This window comes from Ammospiza nelsoni, chromosome 1 (assembly GCF_027579445.1).
Source record: "Ammospiza nelsoni isolate bAmmNel1 chromosome 1, bAmmNel1.pri, whole genome shotgun sequence".
NCBI lineage: Eukaryota > Metazoa > Chordata > Aves > Passeriformes > Passerellidae > Ammospiza > Ammospiza nelsoni.
Genome location: NC_080633.1, coordinates 49,952,853 through 49,979,096, shown reverse-complemented (window position 1 = coordinate 49,979,096; position 26,244 = coordinate 49,952,853). Strand labels below are relative to the sequence as shown.

At 37.3% G+C, this 26,244-nt stretch overlaps 1 protein-coding gene across 19 annotated transcripts in view; it reads right to left on the bottom strand.

The window, feature by feature from the left end:
- Positions 1-26,244, bottom strand: part of CLASP2 (cytoplasmic linker associated protein 2) — a 146,641-nt gene that overhangs the window by 56,261 nt on the left and 64,136 nt on the right. For all 19 annotated transcript variants that reach the window (XM_059472711.1, XM_059472721.1, XM_059472728.1 and 16 more), the window contains 8 exons: positions 15,535-15,614; positions 9,825-9,917; positions 9,031-9,176; positions 7,476-7,611; positions 4,318-4,388; positions 2,525-2,584; positions 1,324-1,401; positions 608-775 (listed from right to left, as the gene is read on the bottom strand). In XM_059472711.1, the coding sequence (XP_059328694.1) occupies positions 608-775; positions 1,324-1,401; positions 2,525-2,584; positions 4,318-4,388; positions 7,476-7,611; positions 9,031-9,176; positions 9,825-9,917; positions 15,535-15,614 (832 nt within the window). The remainder of the gene's footprint in view (positions 1-607; positions 776-1,323; positions 1,402-2,524; positions 2,585-4,317; positions 4,389-7,475; positions 7,612-9,030; positions 9,177-9,824; positions 9,918-15,534; positions 15,615-26,244) is intronic.

Genomic DNA, 26,244 nt, shown 5'->3' with positions numbered 1-26,244 from the left:
ACTACTTCTACTGCTACTTCACATTTCTGCTAAAAAGCCTGTAGATTTCTTTTACTATTGGTACCTAAGAAAACTTCAATTTTTTCAGCTCAAGATTACCTATGCATTTTAATACATCACTGCACCACAGACCCACCCTGTAGTAAGTGGCAGAGCTATGAAATACTGCTAATACATATTCAATACTGTGAAGATAGGAAAAAAAAGCCCAAACCAATCTCCAACAAATCTCATTGCTGATGTTCCGTTTTCATGCTTGCCAGGGAAAAAAGATGATAAAGGAATTACACCATTATAGCTTTCCTAGACCTATTCAGCACATCAGAATGCTGGACATCAATATGAACTGGAAGATATTTTGGTGTTTAAAGCAGCTGTTAAGGAATGAATGTATGAATACAGCATCCTAATATCCAGTTAAAGACTGTCTGTACTTTGCACCTTGCTGGGGTAACGCTGTCACTTAGCAAAACACGGGAGAAGAAATTTTTATTAAAAAAATTAGAAGTCACAAAATAAAACTGCAGCTTTTCTGTACTCAACAGGAATCTGGATAATTTGCTTTTGAGAAACTGCATTTGTTTCTTGGCTCAGAAGTGACCCTTACTTGAGGCTCTCCTGTGAGCTGGAGGATGACCTGTCTGACTGAGGGAGAGATGCTATACTGCCAGAATTCTTCAAGTAAGTCTGAAGGCTTCTTTGATAGGGTGGCTCCAGAGAATTGTACAGAGTCTCAGCTTCACTAGGAAAGTGATTTCTAAGACCCAGATAAGCCCTGCAAAAAAAGAATAACCACATGTAAATGCTCAGTATTTTCTTTAAAGGGTGGAGTCAGGAAGTAAAGATTACAAAATGAACCATGGATGGGAGTGAAAGGAACTGAGAGTATGAGCAATGCTCATCAAGTCAGCTGCATGGACTGAATTAATCTTTTCAAAATAACTGAAGTCTATCATCTGAATGTCTCACATTCACTCACCAGTTGTGTGGGGAAGCAAAAGGAATTGTTTTCTAGCCTTCTCAAAGTGCTGCAGTTGTTTAAAGACTTAATTAACGGGAGCAGAATGATTATGCAGCAATATCAACCTTTCCAATTCTTCTTTCAGTGGAATCATCAATGCTGCACAACTGCATTGACTGACTTGGCTTTGAGAATGTCTTTTGCCAAAGAAACTGGGTAGCAATTCAGGACAGAAACATGTGTTTTCAAACAAACTTGTTTTTATCTTCTTCAGCCATGGATAGCAGCTCACCTTGGATTAGAGCCTTCTATCACTCATTTAGCACACGCAATTTTTCAGAGCAAAATGAATCAAAACTCACTTTCTTGCCTCCACTCTTGCTTCTGCATCAGCATCATGAATACCCTTCTTGATTGTTTCAACCAAGACAGCTGCATGCCTAGAAGAAAGACATTCTTCATGCTATTTTGCTACTCCAAATTCTAAGCAGTAGCTTTACACTTCAATTAACATTTCACCAAGTAAAAAACGGCTGCAATACTAGTTCTTTCCAAAATATGCAGTAAACAAACACTTAAGCACACTGATGACATAACTGTACCTTCTGTAAAGGTTTAGGTCAGCTTACTCCTTCAATCTAAAAGGATTTTAATCTACTTCTGACATACACCCACCTATCACACTTAAAAAGTTATTTAAAAATACCTTTTATAAGACATCTGCCTTCCTGAAATGGAAAAGCTATTTCCACTGTTATATTAATAGTAGGAAAAGGGGAAAAATTAAGACCATAAGTTTTCTTACAGCTTGGAAAGCTTTTGGCATATGAGTTATAAACCTAAATACAAGTTCAATGAACAGCAAAGTACCCATCAGAACACAAACTTGTGAAGACAAAAGTTTTAATTCAAGGTAAGTTTTGGGTGGGAAGTTTGTTATTTGGGGGTTGGGGGAGAGGTGGTGGGTTTTATGGGTTTTTTTACACACTTTGGCATAAATGATTTCTCCATTACTCTCCTTGTCAGGAGCACCCTGGGGAAGCAGCAATGTGACTGGAATGAGCTGGATGAATTCTTCAGAGTCAGTTCTGGATGCCCTTTATTCTCTTTGCTCCTATCCTGTGTTTAAAGTGACCAACCTGCAGAACTGATGCATGCACAGTTTTCCCATCTATCTGGAGAAGCCACAACATGCCCTTACTCATTAGCACAAAAAGTCCTCCAGCCTAAGCCCACTTGCCCTCTTTCACAGCAAACACACAGATTTCCCCCTGCCAGGAGAAAAGACAGCTGCTTACCTGTATATGCATTGCTCACAGGCAGGATGGCAGAGGCAGAGGGTAAGGAGAGGAGGCCACAGGAAGCCAAGGCTGGAACATACAGCTCTCCTTCCCCCTGGCACCTGAATGAGCCACATGACCTGCTGTGCTAGAAAGGCTGTCTATGCCAGAAAGGCTGGCCAAAACTGAACAACATAATCCAATTAAAGGATTCAACGACAATATTTCTGTCTTAAATTACATTAGCAGTTTATTTTAGGGGAAAAAGTATACTGGCCCATACCTTTCCAGTGAATGTGTTTGCCACTCTTGTAATAACAGGTCTAAAAATTCAAAGGAGCGCCTAGAAACACAGAACCAAAGTCATAATTAAATACTCATTTCTCTAATGTGCTCGTGGAAGAAACACCAACTTTACTCTTTCCCCCTGAGGGAAATAAATAAAATAAAATAAAATACCTTTATCTGTCAAATAAGGGCATTGGTCACCTTATTGGAAAGTTAAAATATTCTCTATATTAAGCAAACATGCACGCTAACTAATTTTAAACTTCAAAATAACAGACATGGTTCAATTAACAATGTGCTGTTCAAGTCATGTTATTACACATACCCCATGTTAACTGTATTAGTCCCAAAATAACAGACATAAATTAATGAAGTTGAAAAAATTGTACAGAGTATAAAATCCTAACATAAAAAATAACAACATTAAAACCTCATAAAATATTAGTAATTATTAATATAAAATTTTAATTTAAACATTAATAATAATTATAATTAGTATATTTTATATTATTAAAAATAATATGTTATATTAATATATAATTATATATTGTACATTATATAATACCTAATTTTAATTTAAATCTATTGATAATAATTTTAGAATATTAATAATAACATAAAAGTATCAAAGAAACAATACAGGATTTCTATGGCAGTATACTTCTGTCCAAAACACTATTCCCAACCTTCCAACTGTCACTACTAAGTAGGTAGCATAAAGGAAAACATGAGACAATTAGCAGAGGGCTCTGCATATAGAAAGCACTGCGAAAGATTTTCTGGCACTGTGCTAATGAAGATATCTAAATGTATTCATTATTAATTTGGGAATCTTGACAATTAGCCAACTGCCATTATCAAAAGGCATACTTTCAAAAACTATGTCTGAAGCTAGATCCTGAGGAAAAATCAAACTGACACAGATTAAGGAGGTGTAGATAATTTTCAAACATAAAGTGTACCTGACAGACTGAAACAATCTCTTTTTCTGGTTATTCAGCATTTTTTACTTGTTCTGGAGGGACAAATTTGGTTTTATTCTGCCCAAATCCTTTGGGCATCGGCAAGGCATGGCAAGAAACCCTGCAATGCTTGTCACTATTACAAATGATGTAGTGTTTTGCTGTCCTTCCAAAAGAATGAGAGCAGTATGGAGACAACGCCCTCAGTGATGCTCACTAGATTGTGAACTGCAGCACCAAAGCCACCTACAGTCTGATGTTCCTCAGTAAAGGCACAGCATGTGGAGGCACTGAAGCCCTGTGAACTGTTCAGCAGTCAAACCAGAAGCTGTGGCAGGTCAGTACAAGCTGGGTTGAGGTAACACTTGCTCTGGATGCAAAAGCAGCTTAGACTCAAAGAAAGTAATTCAGATGCTCAAGTTGTTCCTTGCATACACACAGTGACATTGCTTTCAGGACTAGTGTCAGTCCTGAAACAGCATTAACTGCTTTTGTGTGATTTGGTGCAGAAAATGACACTGTCAAAAAAAAAAATCATTTTTTAAGAGCCAACCCACGTGTTCAAGCATCATGTTCTCAGAGAAAGCAACATGCTGGAGATGTAGCTGAGATGCTGAACACCACAACACATGGATGCTCTGTGTCCTAAGGTAGCTGTCACTGTCTCAAGGCTGAAATTAAATTTTGCAGTTTGCAGTTTACTGGCTGACAGTTTTGTGTGTTCAGCATTTATGGTCACAAGTCTTCTAATTTGTTAATTTTCAAATATGATAATCATATTTTAAAAAGTAACAGCTTTGGTAATTTTCATTTATAATGTACTCACCTTCTAACTGCAACTGATTTTGAGGTACAGTTGCTTGTTATTAAAGGTATGAGTCGTGGCACATGAGTATGCTGCCAAAAAAAAGACACAGCAGTTAATGAGAAAAGCATTCCTGAATCCTGAATTTGTACTGTACTTATTAATTCAAACAGAATTAACACCATAATAAAAACTGCAATCATTTAAACTGCTTACCAAAACTAAATCATAGAATACTGTTAAATGAAAGACTGCTGTTAGCATGTCAATTGAAAGAAAGCTATTTTCTTCCAAAAGGTCAAGCAAAAACCACTTCCAGTGCCATCAACAATAACATCATGATATGCAATACTTTGCTGTCAAAAGTAATATAAGAAGTTCAAATGTAGCTGTCTCCTCAGAGGAGTTGAAAGCTGATGCTATTTTAGTTTTGCCACAGGGAAAAAAAAGTAACAGACATAGCTGTCTTAAAAGTTAGGGTTATAGAGCAAAAAGTGAATCAATGAATATGAAAATATAGGCATTCTTACAAGGATCAGTATGATGAGTACCACAAGGATCAAATGTCCTTTAATGCAAAATATGTCAATAAAGTAATAAAAGCATTGACATATAAGCAAGCCTATATCGATAATCTATATGGAAACACCTGATGGGAGAAGAAAACTATTAAACTATGCATAAGATAAACTATATTCAATCCAAATGCATTACAGAATTCAGAATTAAAGCTGTCTTACTTCAGCTTTTCTTAACTAGTTGCAGACACAAAGCATTACCATTTTAATTTCAAGTAAGAGTAATGTAGTTCAACAAATCTATTCTCAGTTAATTTCTTTAGTCCTTTCTTGATTAAATACCTACAGTAAACAGTCCCCAATACAGTGTGAAAGAGTAGGCTAATTTAAAAAAATCCAAGATCTTCAGAAGTACAGTACTGAAGAATTTAAACTCTCATGTATCACAGCTGCAGTATATAAACACACAAATCACAAAAAAAATCAGAGATAATCATCAGCTCACAGAGTACTGCCAATTTTAGGATTAGGAAGAAATTAATCAAAAATTCTGGAAGAGCCTAGCAGTTATATTTGTTTGTCCTGATATACTTTAAACACAGTTTTAGGCGGTTTGTGTTTTGTATAGATTGAAAAGAGGCATATGACTTCCAGAAAGGGACAATGAGCAAATCAGGGGTAAAAATAATTTTCTACAGATGGAGAAACCTGTAAATTCAAGTTACTTGGAGCTATCAATGTTGTAATTTCTAGAAAGTATTTTGCAAAGGAATCAAAGCCTCAGGCTTGCTTTAATTCTGTTTTTAACATGTCATACTTCATCTTCTGCTCCTTTGAGGATGTAATGATACATGCTTCCTTGCAAACCACCTTGAAGATCAGTTGACAAACCTGAATCCCACCTCCTTCTGAGACAGATTTCTGTCATCATGCCATCCTCTCCATGATTCCCTTCCCCCCCCCCACCTTTATTTTAATTGCCTTCCTGATGTATAAGAGTCAAGAAAGAGAAATCAGACTGCACTGTAAGAACTTCCTGGAGAAGAAATACGAAATCCAATGAAGGCACAAAGATGAGATGAAGCTCCTCAAGATCACTGGTATAATACAGCCTCCCTGTCTCAATGCACTCACTCTAGAGCAACTACAAAGGAAAGCACCAGGATCTCAACTGGCTGTCACTGGGTGCTGCTGGGAATTTTTGAGTAAAACACTGACTCCAAAAACTGCAGTAGCTTGGGTTCTAGATACTCAATTGATCAAAGACCCCCTGACCAAGACTCATTTAGTCCAAAGGACAGAAGCCCAAACAGGCATGAGGGCTGCACTTCTTTTTGATATTTAATTCTCAAATATGAATTTTCTGCTAAAAAACCTCACACATGCCATTTATTGGTTGGGTATTTGAACACCGTGGATAGGATTTTCTTGTTTTTATGCTTCAAATCCATTATGTTAAATCACAGCTAAGAACAGAAATTTAAACAAAATCAGGGCAACTATAGCTGATGTGTAAGCTTGTCTTCAAATGACCTAAACCAATAAAGCCAATTTAATGCAATTGGTGAATGTTTATAATTTCTTACATGCCTGAGCTTGTCTTACACTACTGCTAATGGTATTCTCTTACAACTTTAATTATCCTGTGTAAGGTGTATTCCTTCCCTCTCAAGTCTGTGCCATCTCACAGTGGAGTGTAAGAGTCTGGGGAAAAAATACCAAGGGATTTTGTCTTAGCCCAAGTGCTGATGCAAAGGTCATGCATGCAGAAGTCTCAGAGCACATTCTCAGAGACACAGAGAGACAAAGCAATATACATTCTGAACCATTCTGAAGATGGCAACAAAAGGCGAAAGTCATGAAACCTCTTAGGTTTTCCAACAACTTACAAAATTAAAATTACCACCGATGAGATCACAGTAAATTGCACTAAGTGCTTGGCATTAAGAACACCACAACTTCTAATGTAGAAACTACAGGCAATCTCCCACGTTATGTGAAACACAAAAGTAGCAGTACAAGTCCCAAATTCTGCCTGAGACACCAGTCAGTAGGTGCTCAAAGAACATTCAGTAGAAAACAGCTAGGATAGAGCACTCCTCTGTCCCATAGGCTATAGCTTCAGGGACTCAGCTTAGAAAGTTCTTGAATTTAAAAATTCAAGTCTCTATTGGACTTTTCTTTGATGAACTTGTGCTTTCTGAACTGATCCAGGTATGTGGAGCCTCTTCAATATTTTATCATTAACTCCATGGTTTCAAATTGTTTTGGGGGGGAGCGTATATGTAGAAAGAAATAACTTGCGTTGTTGTTTGCACTATTTAAATTCTCACTAGTTTCTTAGCTACTAGCATAATTTGTATTTTCCAAGAAGGCAGTTAAAAGCAGTTACTCTTTGAAACACACTTGGTCTTTTTTCAATTAACACATTACAAAAAAAATCCCAGAAACATGAAAACAGCAGCTGTTCACACCTATTCTTCCATCTTTATGATGACAATGCTGCCAATTGGTTTCAACGATATGTAGTATTTGTCCACCCATGAGAAACATTACTCCTCTGGTAAAGAATTATTTAAAAACCTGTATTTCAGTGCAGTTGTTATCTCTGCCAACAGCCACGACCTGAAAACTCCTAGCAGGCGAGGTGAGAACACCTACCCGAATGATGAACCTGATGGCTGCACACCCAGAGGTTGCCATCACTTTGGCGCTGTTGGGAACCAGGTTAAAAAGAGTAGGCACAATTGCTTCAGCGCCATGGTCAAACTTGTTTCCCAGAACAGTTGAAAGGTGGCTGTTTAGAGGAAACATAAATTAATTTCTTAGTCTTAAAAAACATGAATAACTTTGCTTGATAATGAAAAAACAAGTACTACAACTGGAAAGCCTAAATTTTCACGTCTACATAAAGTATCACTGTATTTCTGCTTTTTAACAGACTTTGAGATGTATAAATCTAGAATTTTAAATAAATTATTGAGGTTTTTTTCCTTTTGAATGTAGGCAAAACTACTGAACTCACCACAATCAGCCAACCGTAAGATTTCACACCCTTGCCTCTTAAAGGTTAGGTTTTCAGTTTTAACAAATATTAAAACACATGCCACACACAGAAATTTAACTGTCCACTGGTGACAACAAATGCTTCTTTTGTGCAGTAAGACTATATAAAAAAGGATTTGTAGCCAGCAGCAAATGACACATCAAATATATCCATGTTTTAGGGATCAAGGAAAATTCCAGGTTGTTAGGCCTGCAGGAGAATATTTGCAGAGTACTTTTAGACTGCTCCTGACTTCATGTTAGGAAGGGTTATTACAATTTTCTCAAAGTCTCAATTTCCTTGGAAAGGGCAGCTGTATGTTTCAGCATTTCCTCTCAGTCTGTTCAAACAGGAGACCAGAATAGCAAGGGTGAACTCCATGGTGATCCTGTTTCAGATGGCCACTGAAAATCAGTGGTTACACCAATGTCTTTCCAGAGGATAAAAAAAGTCACGGAAAACACAGAAATGGGAAACACTACTCTGGTTTTCCCCTTGCCCTTGAATTTAAAGGAGTCCATGAGATGCTAACAGTGAAGATTTTATTTCAGTTTAGCCACAGCTTCTAAAATTATCATGATCACCTGTCTCTTGCCCAGAGAGACAACCCTGGAAGTGTTCAAGGTTAGGCTGGGTGGGGCTTTGAACAACCTGGTCCTGTGCAAGGTGTCCCTGCACTGCCAACAGGATTGGAACTAGATGACCTTTAAGGTCCCTTCCAAGCCAAATCCATCCATGATTCCCTGAAAGGTATTACCTCAGCAAAATGCCCTGTGTTCAAACCACTACAGTGCTATTCACATTGTCTTTACAAGCAGTGCCAGTGAAGTGCTGCGCCAATCACCCAAGCATAAGCGATCCTGAGATAAGTCCCCAGTATCATTCACAGCAGTTGGCATTAACCTGCACTAATGATGGCTTGGCAATTGGTGGTAACTGGTTATTCACATACAATTGGTTACAGGATTATCAGCTACATGCATCCCCTCAGAGAACAAATTCCTTTAAGCATTTCTTTTCCTCTGTGGCTTCAGATCCTGACTTGACTCTATCAGTCATAGAGCACAGCAGCCCAACAAGAGAACCTCACCTGGGACACTGATAAAGCACTCTAAGCCAACCCCACAGTGGCATCTAGCAAGGTGCCCAAAGGCACAGGACTGTACTTACGCTACAGTGATGCAGGCTTCTCTCACCACCTGGGATCTGAGATCCTTGGCTGACAGCTTGAAAGCACCATCCAAGAGCCGCAAATGCTGGAAAAACCCATCGTACTGTGCAGCTCCAGCAACGAGCAAGGAACGAACCTTCTTCAGCTAAAAAATCAACACAGTAGGGTAAGGACACTGCCAATGTGCATTTCAAAACAAAAGAAAAACGAACAGCTTCACTATGCAAAAATACATGTTGGCATGTCTTTAAAGCAAAATCTTCAAAATACATGGCAATAATTGAAAAGAACTGTGAAAAATTTATATTAAGCTCTAGAGTTAAAAAAAAATAATCGCAGAATCCAGAATACAAATACACAAACACATAATTCCATTTACATACCTGTTTATAAGCATTAAGATGCCATAAACATGATTAAAAAATATAAATGGTACATACACACAGAAATTTTAGCCCTGTAAGTGGAACTTTTCACAGTTGCACACAAGAGATATTAATGCTAGCAGTTAACCTGTAGAATATGCAACTTTACATAAATGCCAAACTTCAACATCTGTGATGGCTTCTAGAAAAGCTTCCACTTAAATGTCAGCAAAAATGCGTTTTAGACTTTAAAAAAACACTCAAACTTACTTGGTACAGAAAATTTAAGACGTAAAAATTAAAATAAAAAATTCTTTTATTACATGGAGTGCAATGACCTTAGGAAAAAAAAAAACATTTTAAAATACTGTCTGTCTGTGCTTTATGAAATACACCCACCCAAGCCTGAAATCAGATAAAAAGCTTACTGCATTAGTTCGCTGATCCCAATCATGTTTGTCATCTGAGAGAATTTCCCTGATTTTGTTCAACGTTTCTTCAAGTTCTCGACTAGAATAAATCTGAAGTATTAAAAATAAAAATTAAAAAAAAATCAGCAAGTTTTTATTGTTAATATCCTAGGTAATGTGATGAAGAAAAATACCTTGAGAAGACTGAAAATACAATTCTAATCCCACAAATCTTACTCCCAAAGTTCCAGAGATCTGTGTAAGAGTTATAAACAGGCATTTTAAGACCAAACTGTAAGGATATCACTGAATAATAAATATTCATGAAAAAAAGGCTGAAGAAGCAACATTTTCCTTTCAGCATATTCCTTTCCTTTTAGCTGATCACAAAGATTTCACCTTTCACCTTTATGATGAGCTAATCATAGTCACAATTTCATTAACTCCACTTTAAAAAATAAATAATTCAATAGGAGCAGAGGTTTTAGACAATCTGCTGCAATACTATGGAAACTCAGTTTCATTTTCATACTCTTATAATGAAACTCAACCAACATCTTAATTCATTGCAACTCTTTTGGAGCTGGGACTCTCTGGGGAACCAACTGGGCTGTAAGAACACCAAAATTAAAATTTGTCTGAAAAATTAAATTAAAAGGCTTCCATAGCTTCTCTATGTATTGCTACTTTAAGACTAGAATTTATTAACTTATACAGTCAGTAAATAAATATAAGGAGCCACCTCTAGTCAGAATTCTCACTATACAGTAAGACCACCAATACTGAAGCCTAAACAATCTAATCATGCAACAGTCACTATTTGTTTTTAAATGAATTAATGTTTTTATTGAACTGTACCTGTATAAGAACAGATTTTTAGAGAAGAAAGGAATAAAAAACCTACTAGTGAAAAAATAGTATTTTTAAATTAACCGATTTCCCTTCTGTTTTCCTGCACATAACTCAAAGGATGTTTTTTTCTGTTTCCACTGCATACATAAAATTTAAAGTTCTTTTTCCCTTCAGACTGAGAACAAGTTTAAGAGAATATGAAGCAAATTACTAAGCAGAAATTTAATCCGGCCATGGTTTTGTTTTCTTTAAAAAAAACCAAAAAACCAAACTATCTTCAGCTAAACATTTCCAGTTTTTTTTGATCAACAGTTTTTTTATGTAATCACATCAGTCAAAACTCACTGGCTCATACACAAGCACCTGAGACACCTTCAAGGCATAGGGCTGGCAGACGTGGGTCAGGACTTCAAGGAAACTCACACCTCTCTACAGTGAAAGCTGGACACCAGCATGGTAACTTATTTAGCACCTAAACAGCAGGGCCTGATGCTGCCTCGTTATTTCAGACACACGTTTTTTATGTGCAAGAGCACACAGAGGAAATGAGGGCCAGTGGTTAGGACACCTTGTTTTGCATGAATTGGTTAAGAGCTGTGTCTAGCATGTATATATGCATCTTTGATCTTACTATTAAAATGATGCAATGCCTTTCTTCTGTTCTGCAGTTATGCTGAGTGATTCTTTTCTTTAAAATATCTTTATTTCCCAGGCATCTTTAAATTACTGCAAGGGTTATTCCAAATACAGTCTAGTTTTCCTGTTTCCTGAGCACATCAAATTAATTTAACTTACAAAGGATTTGGAACCTTAACTCTACTGACATCTACTCTTTTCCCAACACTTTAACAGAATATGGTTATGGAGGTATGCATATTTCATGCTGGAATATGGAGGAGGTGAAAGACATCACAGCTCTAAAACACCTTCATACTGGATTTCCAGAATAAACAGGCTAGGAACCTTTGCAGAAACAGATTATTCAGTACACCCAGACCAGCTTCACTGTAAGGTGGAAAACGATTTCTGAATATACTTTACCAACGAAAGTGAGATTTTTATTACCATGCAGCTGTGTGACCTCTTCCAGGATACACTGTGGAAGCAGCTTTGTACTTCTATACACTTCTGTGACTGCATCCATAAAAACCAGAAAGCTATTCCTCATGATCATTGTTTCCTTCAGTGGAAGTCACTATGTATCTGATGGAGTATCTACTCCATCGCCCACAAAACATGAGTTCTGTATCACTATAAGATATTTGTGTATACTGGTAGCCTATTAATAGTTGTTAAACAACCCTAGTTTATTCTAACACTAATTCTCTAAGTATCATACTCTGAAAAAAATAAGTATTATGTGTGCCTCAGTAAGCTTTTTGATGAAAATTATTTCCATTCTGAAAGAAAATTATTTTTCTTTGAAAGTGTAAAGGTCTAGTCCCTCGTTAACTCAAGATGCAGTTTCATATTACAGTGACACTTCATGCCATCAGAATTCACGACATGATTCAACCTCCTCAGAATCTCCCTTTACCATAACTCTCTTTAACCTGTCTCCTGCTCAGTTCAGACCTTTAATACACAGAAAGCTCATCCTACAAGAGGAGAGGCAAGAATTTCTTTGCCAACTCAGCATTTCTCTGTGAATTTATCATAAAGCAAGGTGCAACAAGAAAGGAAGCAGGATGATGAAGCATTCACATTCTCTGCAAAAATCCCTTTGCTCAGGATTTTTCTCCTGGGAAGCTGAGAAGCCTCAGAGAAAAGGAAAACAATTCTTATCTCATTTGCTTCTCTTGTGTTTTGCTCCTTTGAAATGTGTTTGGAGATTGTTTACCCACAGATGATTGTTTCACTGGATTCTGGTGTGAGTTGTTCTGACTCATTGGCCAGTCAGGGCCAAGCTGTGCCGAGACTCTGGAAAGAGTCACAAGTTTCATTATTGTCTTTTTAGCATTGAGTAAGTATCCTTTCTGTATTCTTTAGTATACTATTCTTTAATATAATATAGTATTATAAACTAATAAATTTAGTTTATAATACTATATGTGAGAACATGGAGTCAGATTCATCATTCCTGCCTTTGTCAGGACATTTCCCAGCAAATATAATACGATGATGCCTTTTGGTGGCATCTAATTGAGGACTGTTCAATGCACACTCAAACCCCAGTCTGAAGTCCTGGTCAAGGTACAAAAACCTCTTGCAAGCTGTTTCATTAAGCAAATCCAGAAAAATATGTTTTTTGCTGTCAGCCTCTGTGTCATAAGAGACCATGTTGTACAGTCTAGTTATTGCTGGAAGACTAAAATAGCTGGGCAACAGGCAAACACAGAAGCAACTGTACAATGGGTTAATGTCCACCCCATTAGCATTTCCAGGCAAGGAATTGAATTTTTCCTTTAATTACCTGGCACAAATAGAACTGAACTTAGAAATATTCAAATTGGCATTGCAGTGTAGAATTTAATAAGTGGTATAATTTAATTTTGTAATTAAATGAAAACCATAATGCCACTGAAAAATCCTGTATTTTCAATGTTATACACGCCTACCTTAATTTCACAGGAATAAAAAGTAATATTCTAATAATTTTTTTTCTCCCTGCCCTCAATCAATTACTCTTTTAGGAGGCCAAGATGAAACTAAGTGTTCAGCCAATGACATAATGCATTTTTGGTTCACAAGTTCCCATGTCAGACTTTATAAAAAGAACTGAACTTGTTTTCAAACAAATTTTAGCTATTAATGGAGTTAGTCCTAATAATCTGAACACAGAATTTTCTTCTGTTTCAGCAAAGGCTTAAGTTGTAAAAACATGGTGGTTGTAACCTTGAATATGAGTGCACAATCCTGTCACTACAGTACTTTTTAGTACACAGATCCATCAGACTACATCTAAAATCACCCATCTTGTTCATAAACTGCTGCTATCCATTAGAGGGCAACATAAACACACCTCATTAAAGGCAACTGTAACATCAAAGACAGAAAAATTAAAAGCTCAAACACAAGTAGGAATAATAACTGTACAGATGGAAAGTATTTTCAATATGAGGATTTAAAAACTGGGTACAGGTAAACAACATGACATTCCTAAAAAAAGATGAGCAGTCACATGAACAGCTTACTGGAAAGGCAGACCTACCATTGGAGACTTTTAAGGATGATTTAAATCATACCTACAGAGTAAGTAATCTCAATTTGACTAATTCAAATACACTTAATCTTCATCCAGAATTGAATCTGGTTTTCCTTTCTTACTTTCACTGAAGCCACTACTCAAACCCATAAATGTAATGAAAACAGAAGAGACACAGGAATGGGCCCAGTAACATCCAAACATCCTCATGCTGTCCTATGCTTTTAGAATAACTACTGGTAAACTACCAATATTTGTAGGTCATAAACATTCTTTCTTCACAAGTCTAACAGAGAAATTTCCCACTTCCTTAACAATTAACACAGTTGCAAAACATGAAATCTGCTTTGTTTTTTTTTTTTTTTTTCTGAAAGATCAGAGACTGTCCACAACTAGAAGCAGGAAGTTGGCAAGGAAGTCATTATTCCTAAGGACACTAAATGTAACAAATAGGTAATTTTGGAGTCAGCCACACATTTCTCTCCTGCCTCCTCACCTCAGCTTGAGGGAGATTAGTAAAGACAAATGTCTTTCACCTCTATCTCCTACAATTTACAGAATGACCTGCCTTCCTAGGCCATTGAGCAGTCAGACAGGAAATAACATGTGTTGGTCTACGTCCTGTGGTCACCCCAGTTTTGTCCCTGCAGTGTTACCAACCAGCCTGAGTAATCAGAGAACTCTGTGTGGGACTCTGTCCTTGGCACTGCATACACTAAGGCACTGAACTACAAGCATCACATTCTCTGTTCTGTGGAACATGGCTCTGTGTAACATAACAGGGATAAACAATATTAAGAGCTACATGTTTTTATCCTCCAAAGAATTCTTAACACAGTCTGAAGAGGCAAAGATACATAAAGCTCTTACAGTGTTAGACAAAGACTTCCTTGATGTGACAGGGATCATGGAGATTGAGTGCTCCCTCATGAAAGCAGACAGTACTGCTGCCTGCAGAAGCAGATCTAACAAATAACTATGCCTGGGAAATAAAAATAGAACAAAATCCTTCTGTCATTTGGCAACTGTGGCTTACTGAGATTTTGGTTGTGTTCCACACCTCAGCTCCTCAAGGAAAACTTATTCAAAATAGCCCTCGTACACTACACACATATTAAATGACTCAACTATGTGAAAGTATCAAATACATGCAATTCCCACACTAAAAATATAGAAATTCAAATCTGATCTTCTTAATTAAGAACTCAGAATCCAACAAGTTCATTAGTATGAAAAGAAGGCACTAGAATATTTTTCTAAGTATTACTAGAATAAGGACATGTATACCAGACACACATCATTACAATTCAGGTGAATTTGAAAATACAATTCTTGCTGTTTAAATTATTTGCCTATATTATTATTACTTGATTATGCCTTGAAATTTTAGCCCCAAACTTTCCAAACATCAAGTTAATCCTTTTCTTATTAAAACATCCAATTACTTTCAGTGGTTCCCTGAAAAAGTTTGAGAAAAGCAATAAGGCATTTTAGCCAAAACACAATGTGGTAAATAATCAGTAGGAGAGTAAAAAAAAAGGTGGCACTTTTTTTGGTAACTCCTGGGAAAATATAAAGAGCTTTCCATGGAGACTCTAAGGTCAGAAGGAGGAAAAAGTAATGATGCTTGCTTAGAACAATGTAAAATTATGTAAATTTAAAAAGCAGGTTAAGCCATTATTGCAAATAACATATTTCTGAAGACAAACATGAATATACACAGCATCTTACCTGTACAGTAGGAACATCTGTAAATGCCTTAATAAAATCATCCTCATCCACAGCTCCAGCTCCTCCTTCTTTAGAGGAACCTAAATAAACATTAAATACTGTTAAATAGGATGCAATATACATCAAGGTTTGAAATCTCTTACAACCATCTTTCACCATACCTACTTTCAAACATTTAATATATCTTACAATAATGCTGCATTTTTGTGTAGAATTGTACATCGTGTGTAGACTCACAAGACTTTGAACTCTGACTTCACCATAAGAAAAATAATGACCTTTTTTACCCCAAATGAACAACTCCAAGTATTTTCCAATTTGACAACTTTAATGGTGCAATAATTTTTATTTTTGTGTCTAACTAGAAACATGTTTTGCATAACAATCCTCTAGCAGCAGCTTGCATTTGATTCTGAGACCTGCACCCTGACAATAAAAATGTTCTAAAATAAAGCCCCAAATTTCAAATTATTTACCAGAGCAAGAGCTATTCATCACTAAATGGAATTCCTCAGGATGAATTTTCATCTTAACATTTGTGCCTCAAGTAATCAATCCTGAAAGTCTGGGCATTGATTTTTGTCTTTTCCATATGCTAACATGAAGCTAGGAAGTGTGAGGTACATTTCTTAGTCTTAAGGTTACAAGATCTTCAACAACGAAAGAAAAGACACAGTGAGGAGAATTTGCACTGGAGCAAAACCTGAACTTCAGTGACCTTATTTTCAGACCACTCATGATGGAACTGTTCTCACATGACAGCCAAAGATGCCCAGCAGAAGGACCAGGGAAGAATACTGACAGGTAACCTGCTGGTTTCACACTTGGTATACCTTGCAAATTTTATTAACATCTTGTCTTAGAAGCTAAGACAACTCTAAGCAAGAAAACTACTTGGAAACAATGTCTGGATTTTGCTCTCCTGAAAAAACTCAGTTTATCAAGAAAGCCCCCTCTTTAAAGAAATGAGCTCAAGTTTGCTATCAAATCGAAGGTCATCAAATCCAGGCAATGCTACAAGTCTAGAACTCCAAGCACAAGGTGAAGCTTGGCAAACCCTTAAGTATCTTCAATAATTGCATCAGGAAGGTAATATGACAAAACATATTAACCACAGGGAATCAGTCCAGCTGAACATTTCCTTTCTGAAAGGAAAAACATAATCTGTCACAGCAAATGAGCATTTGGGAACAAGTGCCTCTTTCAGAGGCCTACAGGGTAGATGGCAGAATGTCCTTCCTAACTGGCAGAATGAAATGGAGGCATCACACAGAGAAGACAAATATTTCACTAACTACAGAACAAATAAAAACCATAAAGAAAAAGCATTTAAGAGGCTGAATGGTCAACCAAGAACAAAACGGTAGGAATTCTTGATGAATCAAATTTTGGTGGCTGCACTCTAACAACCATGGTTTACAGTCCCTGATCACTTAATTCTAGTGAAGGAAATTATGCCTGATGTCTTTGTATACATGTCCAGTTTGGAAGCACCAGGGTGCACTACTTCTACAAATTTGGTGGCAAACTTACTAGATCTCAACACTGCCTTGCAGAACAAGATCTCTCATATACCTTTGTGGCTCATTAGTGTAAAAACACAGAACCTGAACACAGTACCTGCAGTATGATATAGGAACATCTAATAGATTTTGAGTGCCTTAGCTCAAGGATGCTGCAAAGAGATGCTGTACACAACACATTTCAATGGGTGTATCTCCAACATCATCTGTCACAACTGCCAGTGGCAGCCAGAAGAGTAAAAAGAAATTCCAACCACCTATTTCTTCTCCTTCCAGAGAGTAGAGGGAACAAACCCTTCCATAAAGTTAATGACTATTTGACCAGCTAAAAAAAATGAAGAGGGAAAGACCAGAACACACCCTTCTGCCACACAAACTTATACAGCTCTTCAAAGGGAGAATATCCTTGTCAGAGCAGAATTTTGTGGAGAGACAGCTTGAAAGAAATAATTTGGCCCAGAGGCACCACGTTAAAGTAGGTGGTACAAACAGCTGCTTAGATGCTCAGATCATCACCTCATTTGTCTGTCCATAAATACTCTGACATTTAAGGAAGTCTCATAGAAACAAAATAGAGTCAATACACAATACCTAGTCATGAAAACAAAATAGAAAAGTAAGGTTATAAAAGTTCTGTATTATTATTCAGTTACATAAATACAAAAATACCTATGCTAACACAGGGAAAAAAGTACTTTGCATTCCCATCCTTTACTTACCAATTTTTTTTTCCAGGGAATAAACTACAGAAACATTACAAATTGACACATATAGGCCATGAACACAAAAATACAGAAAAAAGTTTGGGTTTCAAGTTTTTCTAGCTCACTGCTGTACATCATAAAGATTAAAAGAAGAATAAGTTGCCTTGCTAAGTAAGTACATGCTGTCACCTTCAGTCTACCCTAAAGTATCCCTTTTAAAATTAGGAAACAGCATGTGTTACATGACAGATATTTCTAGCACCTGAACATCATCCAGTAATGCATCCTGAGGATTAAGGAAAATCCTTTATCCAAAGAATAACAATTTTTTACTTCAAAAAGAGAAAGAAGAGGGACAGACTACTATTTAAAATCCATTTGACATAGTCCAGACACAGAGAACTCTCCCTCTTCCTGAGTTTCAACAACTAGTTCACATCTACAAACCAATCTTCTTTCTCTAAAAGTTGTTTTATTATCTTGTTGACTGGTAAAAAAAAATTATATGGTTCAAAGTTATCTGTAAATCACATTTCACTTCTATTTCACTGATCCTTCTCACAACTACCTGATGGCATATGCATACCAGAACAAAGTATGAAGTAACTTTTCTTCATATAGTATAGAAGTCAAAAATCCACACTGCTTAAAGAGGAAAAATACTGTTCAATTTTTCCCTTTCCCTTTTATTCTCTCTGTAAGTATTTTTACCAATTCTGTTTACCAAGTCACTGTTTCTGTAGAGACAATCAAAAAATGACAGAACTCCACCTGCTGTTTCCCAATTCAGGAGAAAGTATTTTACTGTGCTCACAAGATACATAACAGTCATACACATGCAGATGCCTTCAAAGGATCTCTCATGCTTTTGTAAGGCTTGACTCTCCTCCACAAAAGCAACACCAGAGCTTTTCTAAATTCTCAATTTCAGACAGTGCTGCCTCCAGACCCCAAACTGATATATCTGACAGAGCACACATATAAACTGTTTTGTTGCTTACCTTCTCAGACCAAGCTTGTGATTACAAATTTCTTGTATTTCTCTCTAGTATTAATTCCTTCCACTGAACAGTGCCTGTTCAAGGCTCCCAACAGAACACACAGTGCTTTGACCAAATAGGGACAAGTCCAGCCACTGCGTTCCTAAAGGCAAGAACACTATAAACAACTCTAGGGGGCTTTAACCCCACTGCATTTTTAACATCTTTAAGTGCTCAGCACACAGCTAAAATTCAGAGCCTCATGAGCTGGGTAATTATATCACCCTGTCTTTGGACTTGAATCCAACTGAGCTTTTTTTCAGCTGAGACCCAGAAGAAAAAATTCTCTCACGGAGAGGAAGAAAAATACACGCAAGACATTTATCTACATTGTTTGTTAGTTTTCATTCCTAACTTTTACTTTTTCTTATCCTTCAAGCCTTCTAGTTAGACAGACTTTCAGAGAGCCCTGGAAGCCTCAGTTCCACTTCAGGAAGCTGGTGAGGATATACCAAACATAGCAGCCAGACATGAAATGGAAACGTATCACGGCACCTGAAGCCCCTCTCAGTTTTACAGTGGCATGGTGGGGGTTTGCTAGGTTTCTCTTTTTTGTGTGTGCATTTTCAAGTTTGTTTTGTTTTTTAAACTGAAGCTCAGTGAGTTTAGAAATGGAAGCAAAAAAAAAAAATCCCTCACTTCCTGCAGACTGCTAACAGAGATGACACTTTCATGAGTTAAAGGTCTCTAACACTTTGCAAGGCCCTAGGAGTCTTTTTTTGGAAGAAGGTTTATTCCAGTCATAAGGCTGAGTTCAGCGCTGGGAATAACTCAACACCAGAAAGGGTACTGTATGCAAGCAAGGGAATTACCCAGCCTTTTGTGAAATCAATTTTTTCACCCAGGAGTTAATTCCTGTGGTTGAGTTATTCCACTCTTCAGACTAAAGCACTTGAAATACTTCCAATATATCACAACTTTGGAATGTTCACTTGCTCTACTGCCTTGATGCTCTCCCCAGTATTATCTACAAATCTGTACATCATGGGATGACAAAACAATATGGAAAAACAAAGATGCTGAATGTGATTTTGGACTTGTATTCCTGTTTTCCAAAAGAGAACTGCTTATTCAAAGCATGCCTAACTGTTAAATAAAGTACACAAGTGCTGGCCTGAAAATACAAAAGAAATTGCTCCATTTGTATTTGGTAGCAGGCCTTTACTAGTCAAATTGATTTTTTTCTACTTTCATAAGTCTTTTGACAAAAATTTCCAAAAATAAATTCCCTGTGAAAAAAGGGTATTTCAGGGTATAGAAACTCAGGAGTAACAAATACTCTAAAACTCTGTTTCACTTTTTGTTCCTAAGTCCTTTTCTTGAAACATTTCCCTAAAAAAAATTTAACTATTTTCTGATACAACATGCAATCACAATTTAACATTAGTAAACTCTGAAAGGGATACTGTTTCTCAGATGCCTTTTATCCCTCAGAAATCTCTAACTGCAGGCAATTATCTTACTTAAAACATACCTAGAGTAAAATGATGGGGAGCACTTTTTTTTTTTCTGAAATACAACAAAATGTTTTGCCTTTGTCTCACCTAGTTCAAAAGCTTCATTTCTTATCTATCAGACACTGAAGCAAAAGATGCAGTTCATTCTGAACTGAAAGAAAAAATCACTGTTACCCTTTTGGCTTTGTAGGTTAATCAACAATCAGCTGTAAATCAGGAACAGAGAGCAGCTTCAGCTCTGCGTGGGATAAATGGCCAGGATAAGCTCAAGTACTTACTCAGCTTTTCATATAATAGGTGAACTGGCAACTCCCACTCACTCCTACTGACCTCTCTCGTTCTAGCACTGGGACAGCTGAGCACTAAGTCACTAAAGGGAGGGGCTAAACCAAGAAGAAAATAAACTGGCCAAGATGAATAGTTTCACTGAGCAAGTTCCCTAGTCTGCCTCACTGTGGGGCCATACAAACACCAAGGCAGCATAATCCAGAGCTGACTCAGGATACAAATGAGTTAGAGAAGACAAGGAAGGAAATTAGCCCAGGCAGCTTAAAAAAATACAGCTGCTGAAAGTCTAAGTACAGGCTGAGGGGAATAGAGCAATGCTTAAAATGAACTCAAGGAAGGACAAGTGCAGAAGCTACATGGTGAAATGGACAGCCTCTCTCACAGCAGGGAGTGAAGTGCATCTAAGGAAACTGCTGACACCAAAGAAAGATAAACAAACAAACAAGCCAGTGCACACACACAAACTATAAATAATAGATCACAACCACCCTATCAATGACGAAGGCACAAAACCTAATTGTTTCTTCAGCATGATACTTGCAATAATAACCACATTCTGTTCCCAGCCATAGTGGGCAGATGTTGCAAAGGTCATATTTAATTCTTTGAATGTGCATTCTGTTGTCTGTTAATCTCTGTAACTGGGATTTTTCCTGAATCTTCTGTAGCTCTCAGTCTTTGCAAAATCTTTGTTTATCCTTGGGTCAGGCCTTATTATTTACTTTTAAAGTGGTATCTGTTGGGGGCGAGGTAAGGAAATTCCAGTGCTTCATGATCTGAATTTCAACCTCTGAGATGGCAAGGGTGACTTTTAAGGCCATGACTGTGATACACAGTCCTCCTCATGTACAGACTGATCTCAATCTCAGTAACTCAGAAAGGACTCTCTTTATCTTTCCAGGTATCATAAGATTACAAAAATAGTCTAGAATAGCATCTTTTCATAAGTCTGTCTCTGTAAAACAGGAACTAATGATCAGAAAACTGGCTGGAGACTGAGAAGTTTTGAAAATTCCCTTCAGGTTTTAAACTACTGAGTTATCTAAAGCTATCTGATACACTGTGCATAGAGACCTTGTTGCATTAACAGATTCTAACATTCTAAATATTCTTATTTACATGTTTCAAAAACTGATCTGTGAACTTCAACTGACAAACCTATAAAAAACCTCCCATACAACTAGCAAATAGGTATTCTTCAGTCTCAAGTATCTGCATAAAGCACAAAGGTGTTCTTTCATCTTCATGTGAGTGACAGTCACCTAGTATATAGATGCTTTCAGCTTGCCTTAGGTTAGGAAAACATTTGAAAGCAATAAAGAAGCAGCAGTTGCTCAAGTAAAAACCATTTGGATCAACATTAGACAAGACTGTTTTTTTAAACAAGAACCATAGTTTCAGATAGTTATACTGGTAAAGCCTACAGGATGGATATAATTAGACCAACTTAGATAAAATTATGTTAGTTTAAGTAACTTGTACTGTCTACATCACTTACTGGCTTTGCTATACAAGTTAAGAAACAGATCATGCTGCTAATTGCCACAACTCTGCCAATAAAGCTTTGGGGAAGACCAAACTATGAAGAGCTGCAGAGATCCTAGCTTAGACAGAAGTTTTCATAAACTGAATTTCAGCTGCCTTGTGTCCATTTCCTGAGAGAACAGCAACTGCATCTGCAAACAAGTAACTCCACATTCTCCAAAACCCCTCTGTTATTATAAACTTTTGCAAGCACACACCTTGTCTACCAGAGAAACCTCACAAATAGAACTTCATTGGGAGATTAACTTACTGGGTCACTCAACACATTTGTCTTATGGTAGTTATTACCTGCTCATAGGGAAACAGGAGAGTGAGAGAACAGCAAAAGGAACCTGCACCAGTCCCATGGGCCACTGCAGTTCATGATTCAGTACCTTAGCCTAAAATACCTCTGCCTGAAGTTGAACTGCCTTTGACAATGACACCCAGGCAGGCAACTAGTATCAGCAAACCCGTTCAGTTGCTCCAACACAAGCCACTAGAGTTTTTTAAATGAAGTTCAGAAATATGTTTTAAAATCATCAGATACAATACTAACCCAAATGAAAACCCAAATGAACCTTCCCCCCACCCCCCCCCAGCACCTCCACCAGCAAAGCCTTCCTGTTGTTTTTAACCAGCTCAGAAAACAATTCAAGTGAGTAAGCAGAACAGAAAAGCATTCACTAGAAAGCCCACTTTAAGGAAACTGACAGATGAATTCTGTCATGTTCAGCCCCAGTGACTGACACTCACTCTGTCCGGACTTGTCCACCCCACTTCCTCCAATGCCAAAAGTCATCATCCCTGAGGCACCCAGAAAGTCATTCAAACTGGAACAGCAGCATAAACTGAACAAAACAGCACAGTATCTTGAAATACCTTTACAATATCTTGTATTCTTTAATTTATCTGCCTTGTTAGAAATTTGGCAGACACAGTAGAGACCTTCCCAAAACAGCCTACCTGTACTGCGCCTGTTCCATTAAAACATTCCTCTTACATGCCAGAGACATTGCTCATGAACACAAGTTTCCACCCAACAAGTGAGTGTGCTGTCTCTGAGGGCTGAGATGCTAAGCAGAGCTCTCCATGCAATTATACATCCCAGGAGAAAACAGGAGCAGGAAGGACAAGCAGAAATTAGGAGTGAGCTGCACTTACAAGGAAGAAAGTGGTGCCAGATTTTCAACTATTAGGATAGCACATCTCAAGCCCTGAGGTGTGGCATGTTAATCAGGTACAAATACAGGACTCCTGTACTAAGAGGAAGCACAAAATAATTCTTAGGTGGACTGAAGATGATAGCACCAGCACATATATGGTAAAATTTGAAGCTGCTCTTGAGCATGCAAATTCCTTTGGAATTATGTATTGAATATAACATGCTACAAGAAACTTAGTCACTAATGTCTGAAGCTGATTCCTAACACTGAATGCATAGTTTCAATAAGTTTAGCCTCAATTCCTTTGTATACAGTTTCACAGGTATAAAAGATCAATAATACTAGCTCTTCACAGACACCCTGTGGCCATCAATTCGATTAATAAACATCTACCAAGCACACAGTAAATAAGAATATTACAAAACAAGAAAAATAACAGTGCTATACTTAACACAAAGTTTAGACAGCACACATTAGGTAAGACCAAAGCCTGGACGTGGTAGAAGACAAGCAGTTCCTCAAGCAGCGACAACAGAGATGCCTGACTTTTTAGGCTCATCTCAAATTGATTAATGTTGGTTTCTACTCAACTGGAAGCTCATGCAGTCATCTTTCTATTCATGCACAATGTTCACGCTCCCATGGTAATCTTTCAAAGCACTCATGTATTTCTTTTCTCTACTGGCACTCAGTTTTCATAAATAATTAAAAGGACATACATATGCAACCCTGGCCCATTTGTTCAGTTTCAACAGGTGAGTTTGGAAGTTAGGCTAATTTTATGAACATGATAGCATTAGTCTTATTTTCAGTTTTTAATGTAACTTCCTAATAACCTATTTACATTTTACTTTAATTTGATACTAGTTTTACATTTGAATGGGAAAATTGCACTAATTATTTTACATTACAGAAATTACTGACAGCATGCAGGAACACAAACAATTGGTTTGTACCATCTGTAATTCTGATGCCAAAACAGAATGATTTGAGATACTGTGATGTAATAGTTTCAGTAATATAGAATTTTCATTACTGTTGTCAGTATCCATTTGTGTATTCCATTCTGGAACAATTCAAACAGACACTTTAATAACAACAATTCACACCACCTGTCACCACAAACTACACAATTACCATTTTTACATGTTCTAGATAATACATGTTGATCTTCTAGAAGTTCACTAGGGCAAGACAGAAGGTTGAAATAACTTGACTTTGAAGTCTTGTTTTTTCTCTTATACTGTAAAAACCATTTAATTTATACATTCCAAAAAATAATTTCCAACACAGGTGCAAATACTTCCATTACAAAAATAATTTCCATTCCGTGCTTCTCTGTTTGAAAGCATATACCATTGTCAAAAGAAATGAAACAGGTTTCTTAAGCCTCTTCTCCCACACACCAACACACTACCCCTATGAAGAGGAATCACACCTGCTACTCCACAAAGCAGCAATGCAGGAATGTTTTGGAATGGTTGTCTTTGCTTACTGTTCAACATAGTCACAGTCCCTAAGGGCTCCAAGAAGCAGGGTCAGCTGATTTTAGTCCACTTTGCTCCTCCCTCCTTCCTCTTTTTTCTTCTAGTTTAACTCACATGAAAATACAAATTGCTTCCTCTTCCTATTGCTTGAAATAACCAGTACTCAGCGTCAGCAGCTAAACAAGGGCTGGGTTGTCTTCCTTATTCTCATCACTGTCTGGTACAACCATGATTGCCAGTAGGATGTCTGGGACAAGAACCCCAGGCAGAGACGTCACAAGCAGGCTGGGTTACATCTTGTGGTGTGCTTTCATCTCCAGACCTCTTTTGTGCTCCACTGGTACTCTCTCCCTATTTTATCCATTTACAAGCTGACTTCCAAACTATAAGCCTTTTGAGAAAAGACTGTCTGATATAATACCAAGCTTATACCAACATAATGAATCCTACAATTTAACTGAAACTTCTAGGAATTCAGTGAAAAATAGGGTAGTATGAACTATCACTTCATTGACACACAGAAACCAGAGAGGCTAATGAACAGTGTTAGGGACACATACACATATTTCCTGAAGGTATATGTAAAGGTGTGTATACATATATATATGTATATTCATAATTTATCATGTTTGTTTATTTTCATTCGGTTGCCTTATTAAGGTGGATTTTTCAATCCCCCTGCTGAAGAGAGCTGCAAAGGAAGGTATTTGCTATAGGAATGGAAATCCCAGTGATTGCACAACCATTTATAATGTCCAAGGAGAACAGAGCACTGATGGTATGGAAGGGATCCCTAACATCAAGTGCCATTCAGGAGAATAAACAACAACAAAATCCAGTAACTCTCAGAGAACACAGAAAGCTGAAAAGTCCTCCTACCTCCCTGAACTCTGTATTAGGTTAAAATAGCTGCAGTTCATGACCATAGGATTGCAACCCAGCAATTCCATGGGCAAGGATCTCTTGGGATGGAAGTTAATTGACATTAACTGTGGGGAAAAGGAAGCAAATAGGCATTCTGCAACAAATTCTCTGATGCAGACTCTGATACCCAAGGCTAATCTCTAAGGCTGCTCAGAATGACAAAAAGACTTTTTAGCTGGGATGTTGAAGAAAAATCCTTGAATTTCACCACCACCACCCAGAAATCAAAAAGGAAACAAAGTGCCACAGAATGCTGGGGTGCTTTGCTGACTAATATTACCTCAGAGCAGCTTTACATCATTCAAAGGGCCAGGTAGAACAAGGAAAACCAAAAGAATCCTAGTTTATTTTAAACAACAAAGAGAGCACTTTGGAAATCACTTAATGAGGGCTAACAAGAATAACAGAGGAGATATTCATGGACTTCAGAATTCAAAATTAAAAAAACAAAAACTTGTGGGCATTGATTATTATGAATTCTTCTGGTTTTTGTACAAGTGAACATGGAACTCTCTTGAGTCTGGAGACAATCGATACAGTGAGCAGGAGTCTATCTTGTTTCAAGTCCATTCACTAACCTTGTGTATTTACAGTTCC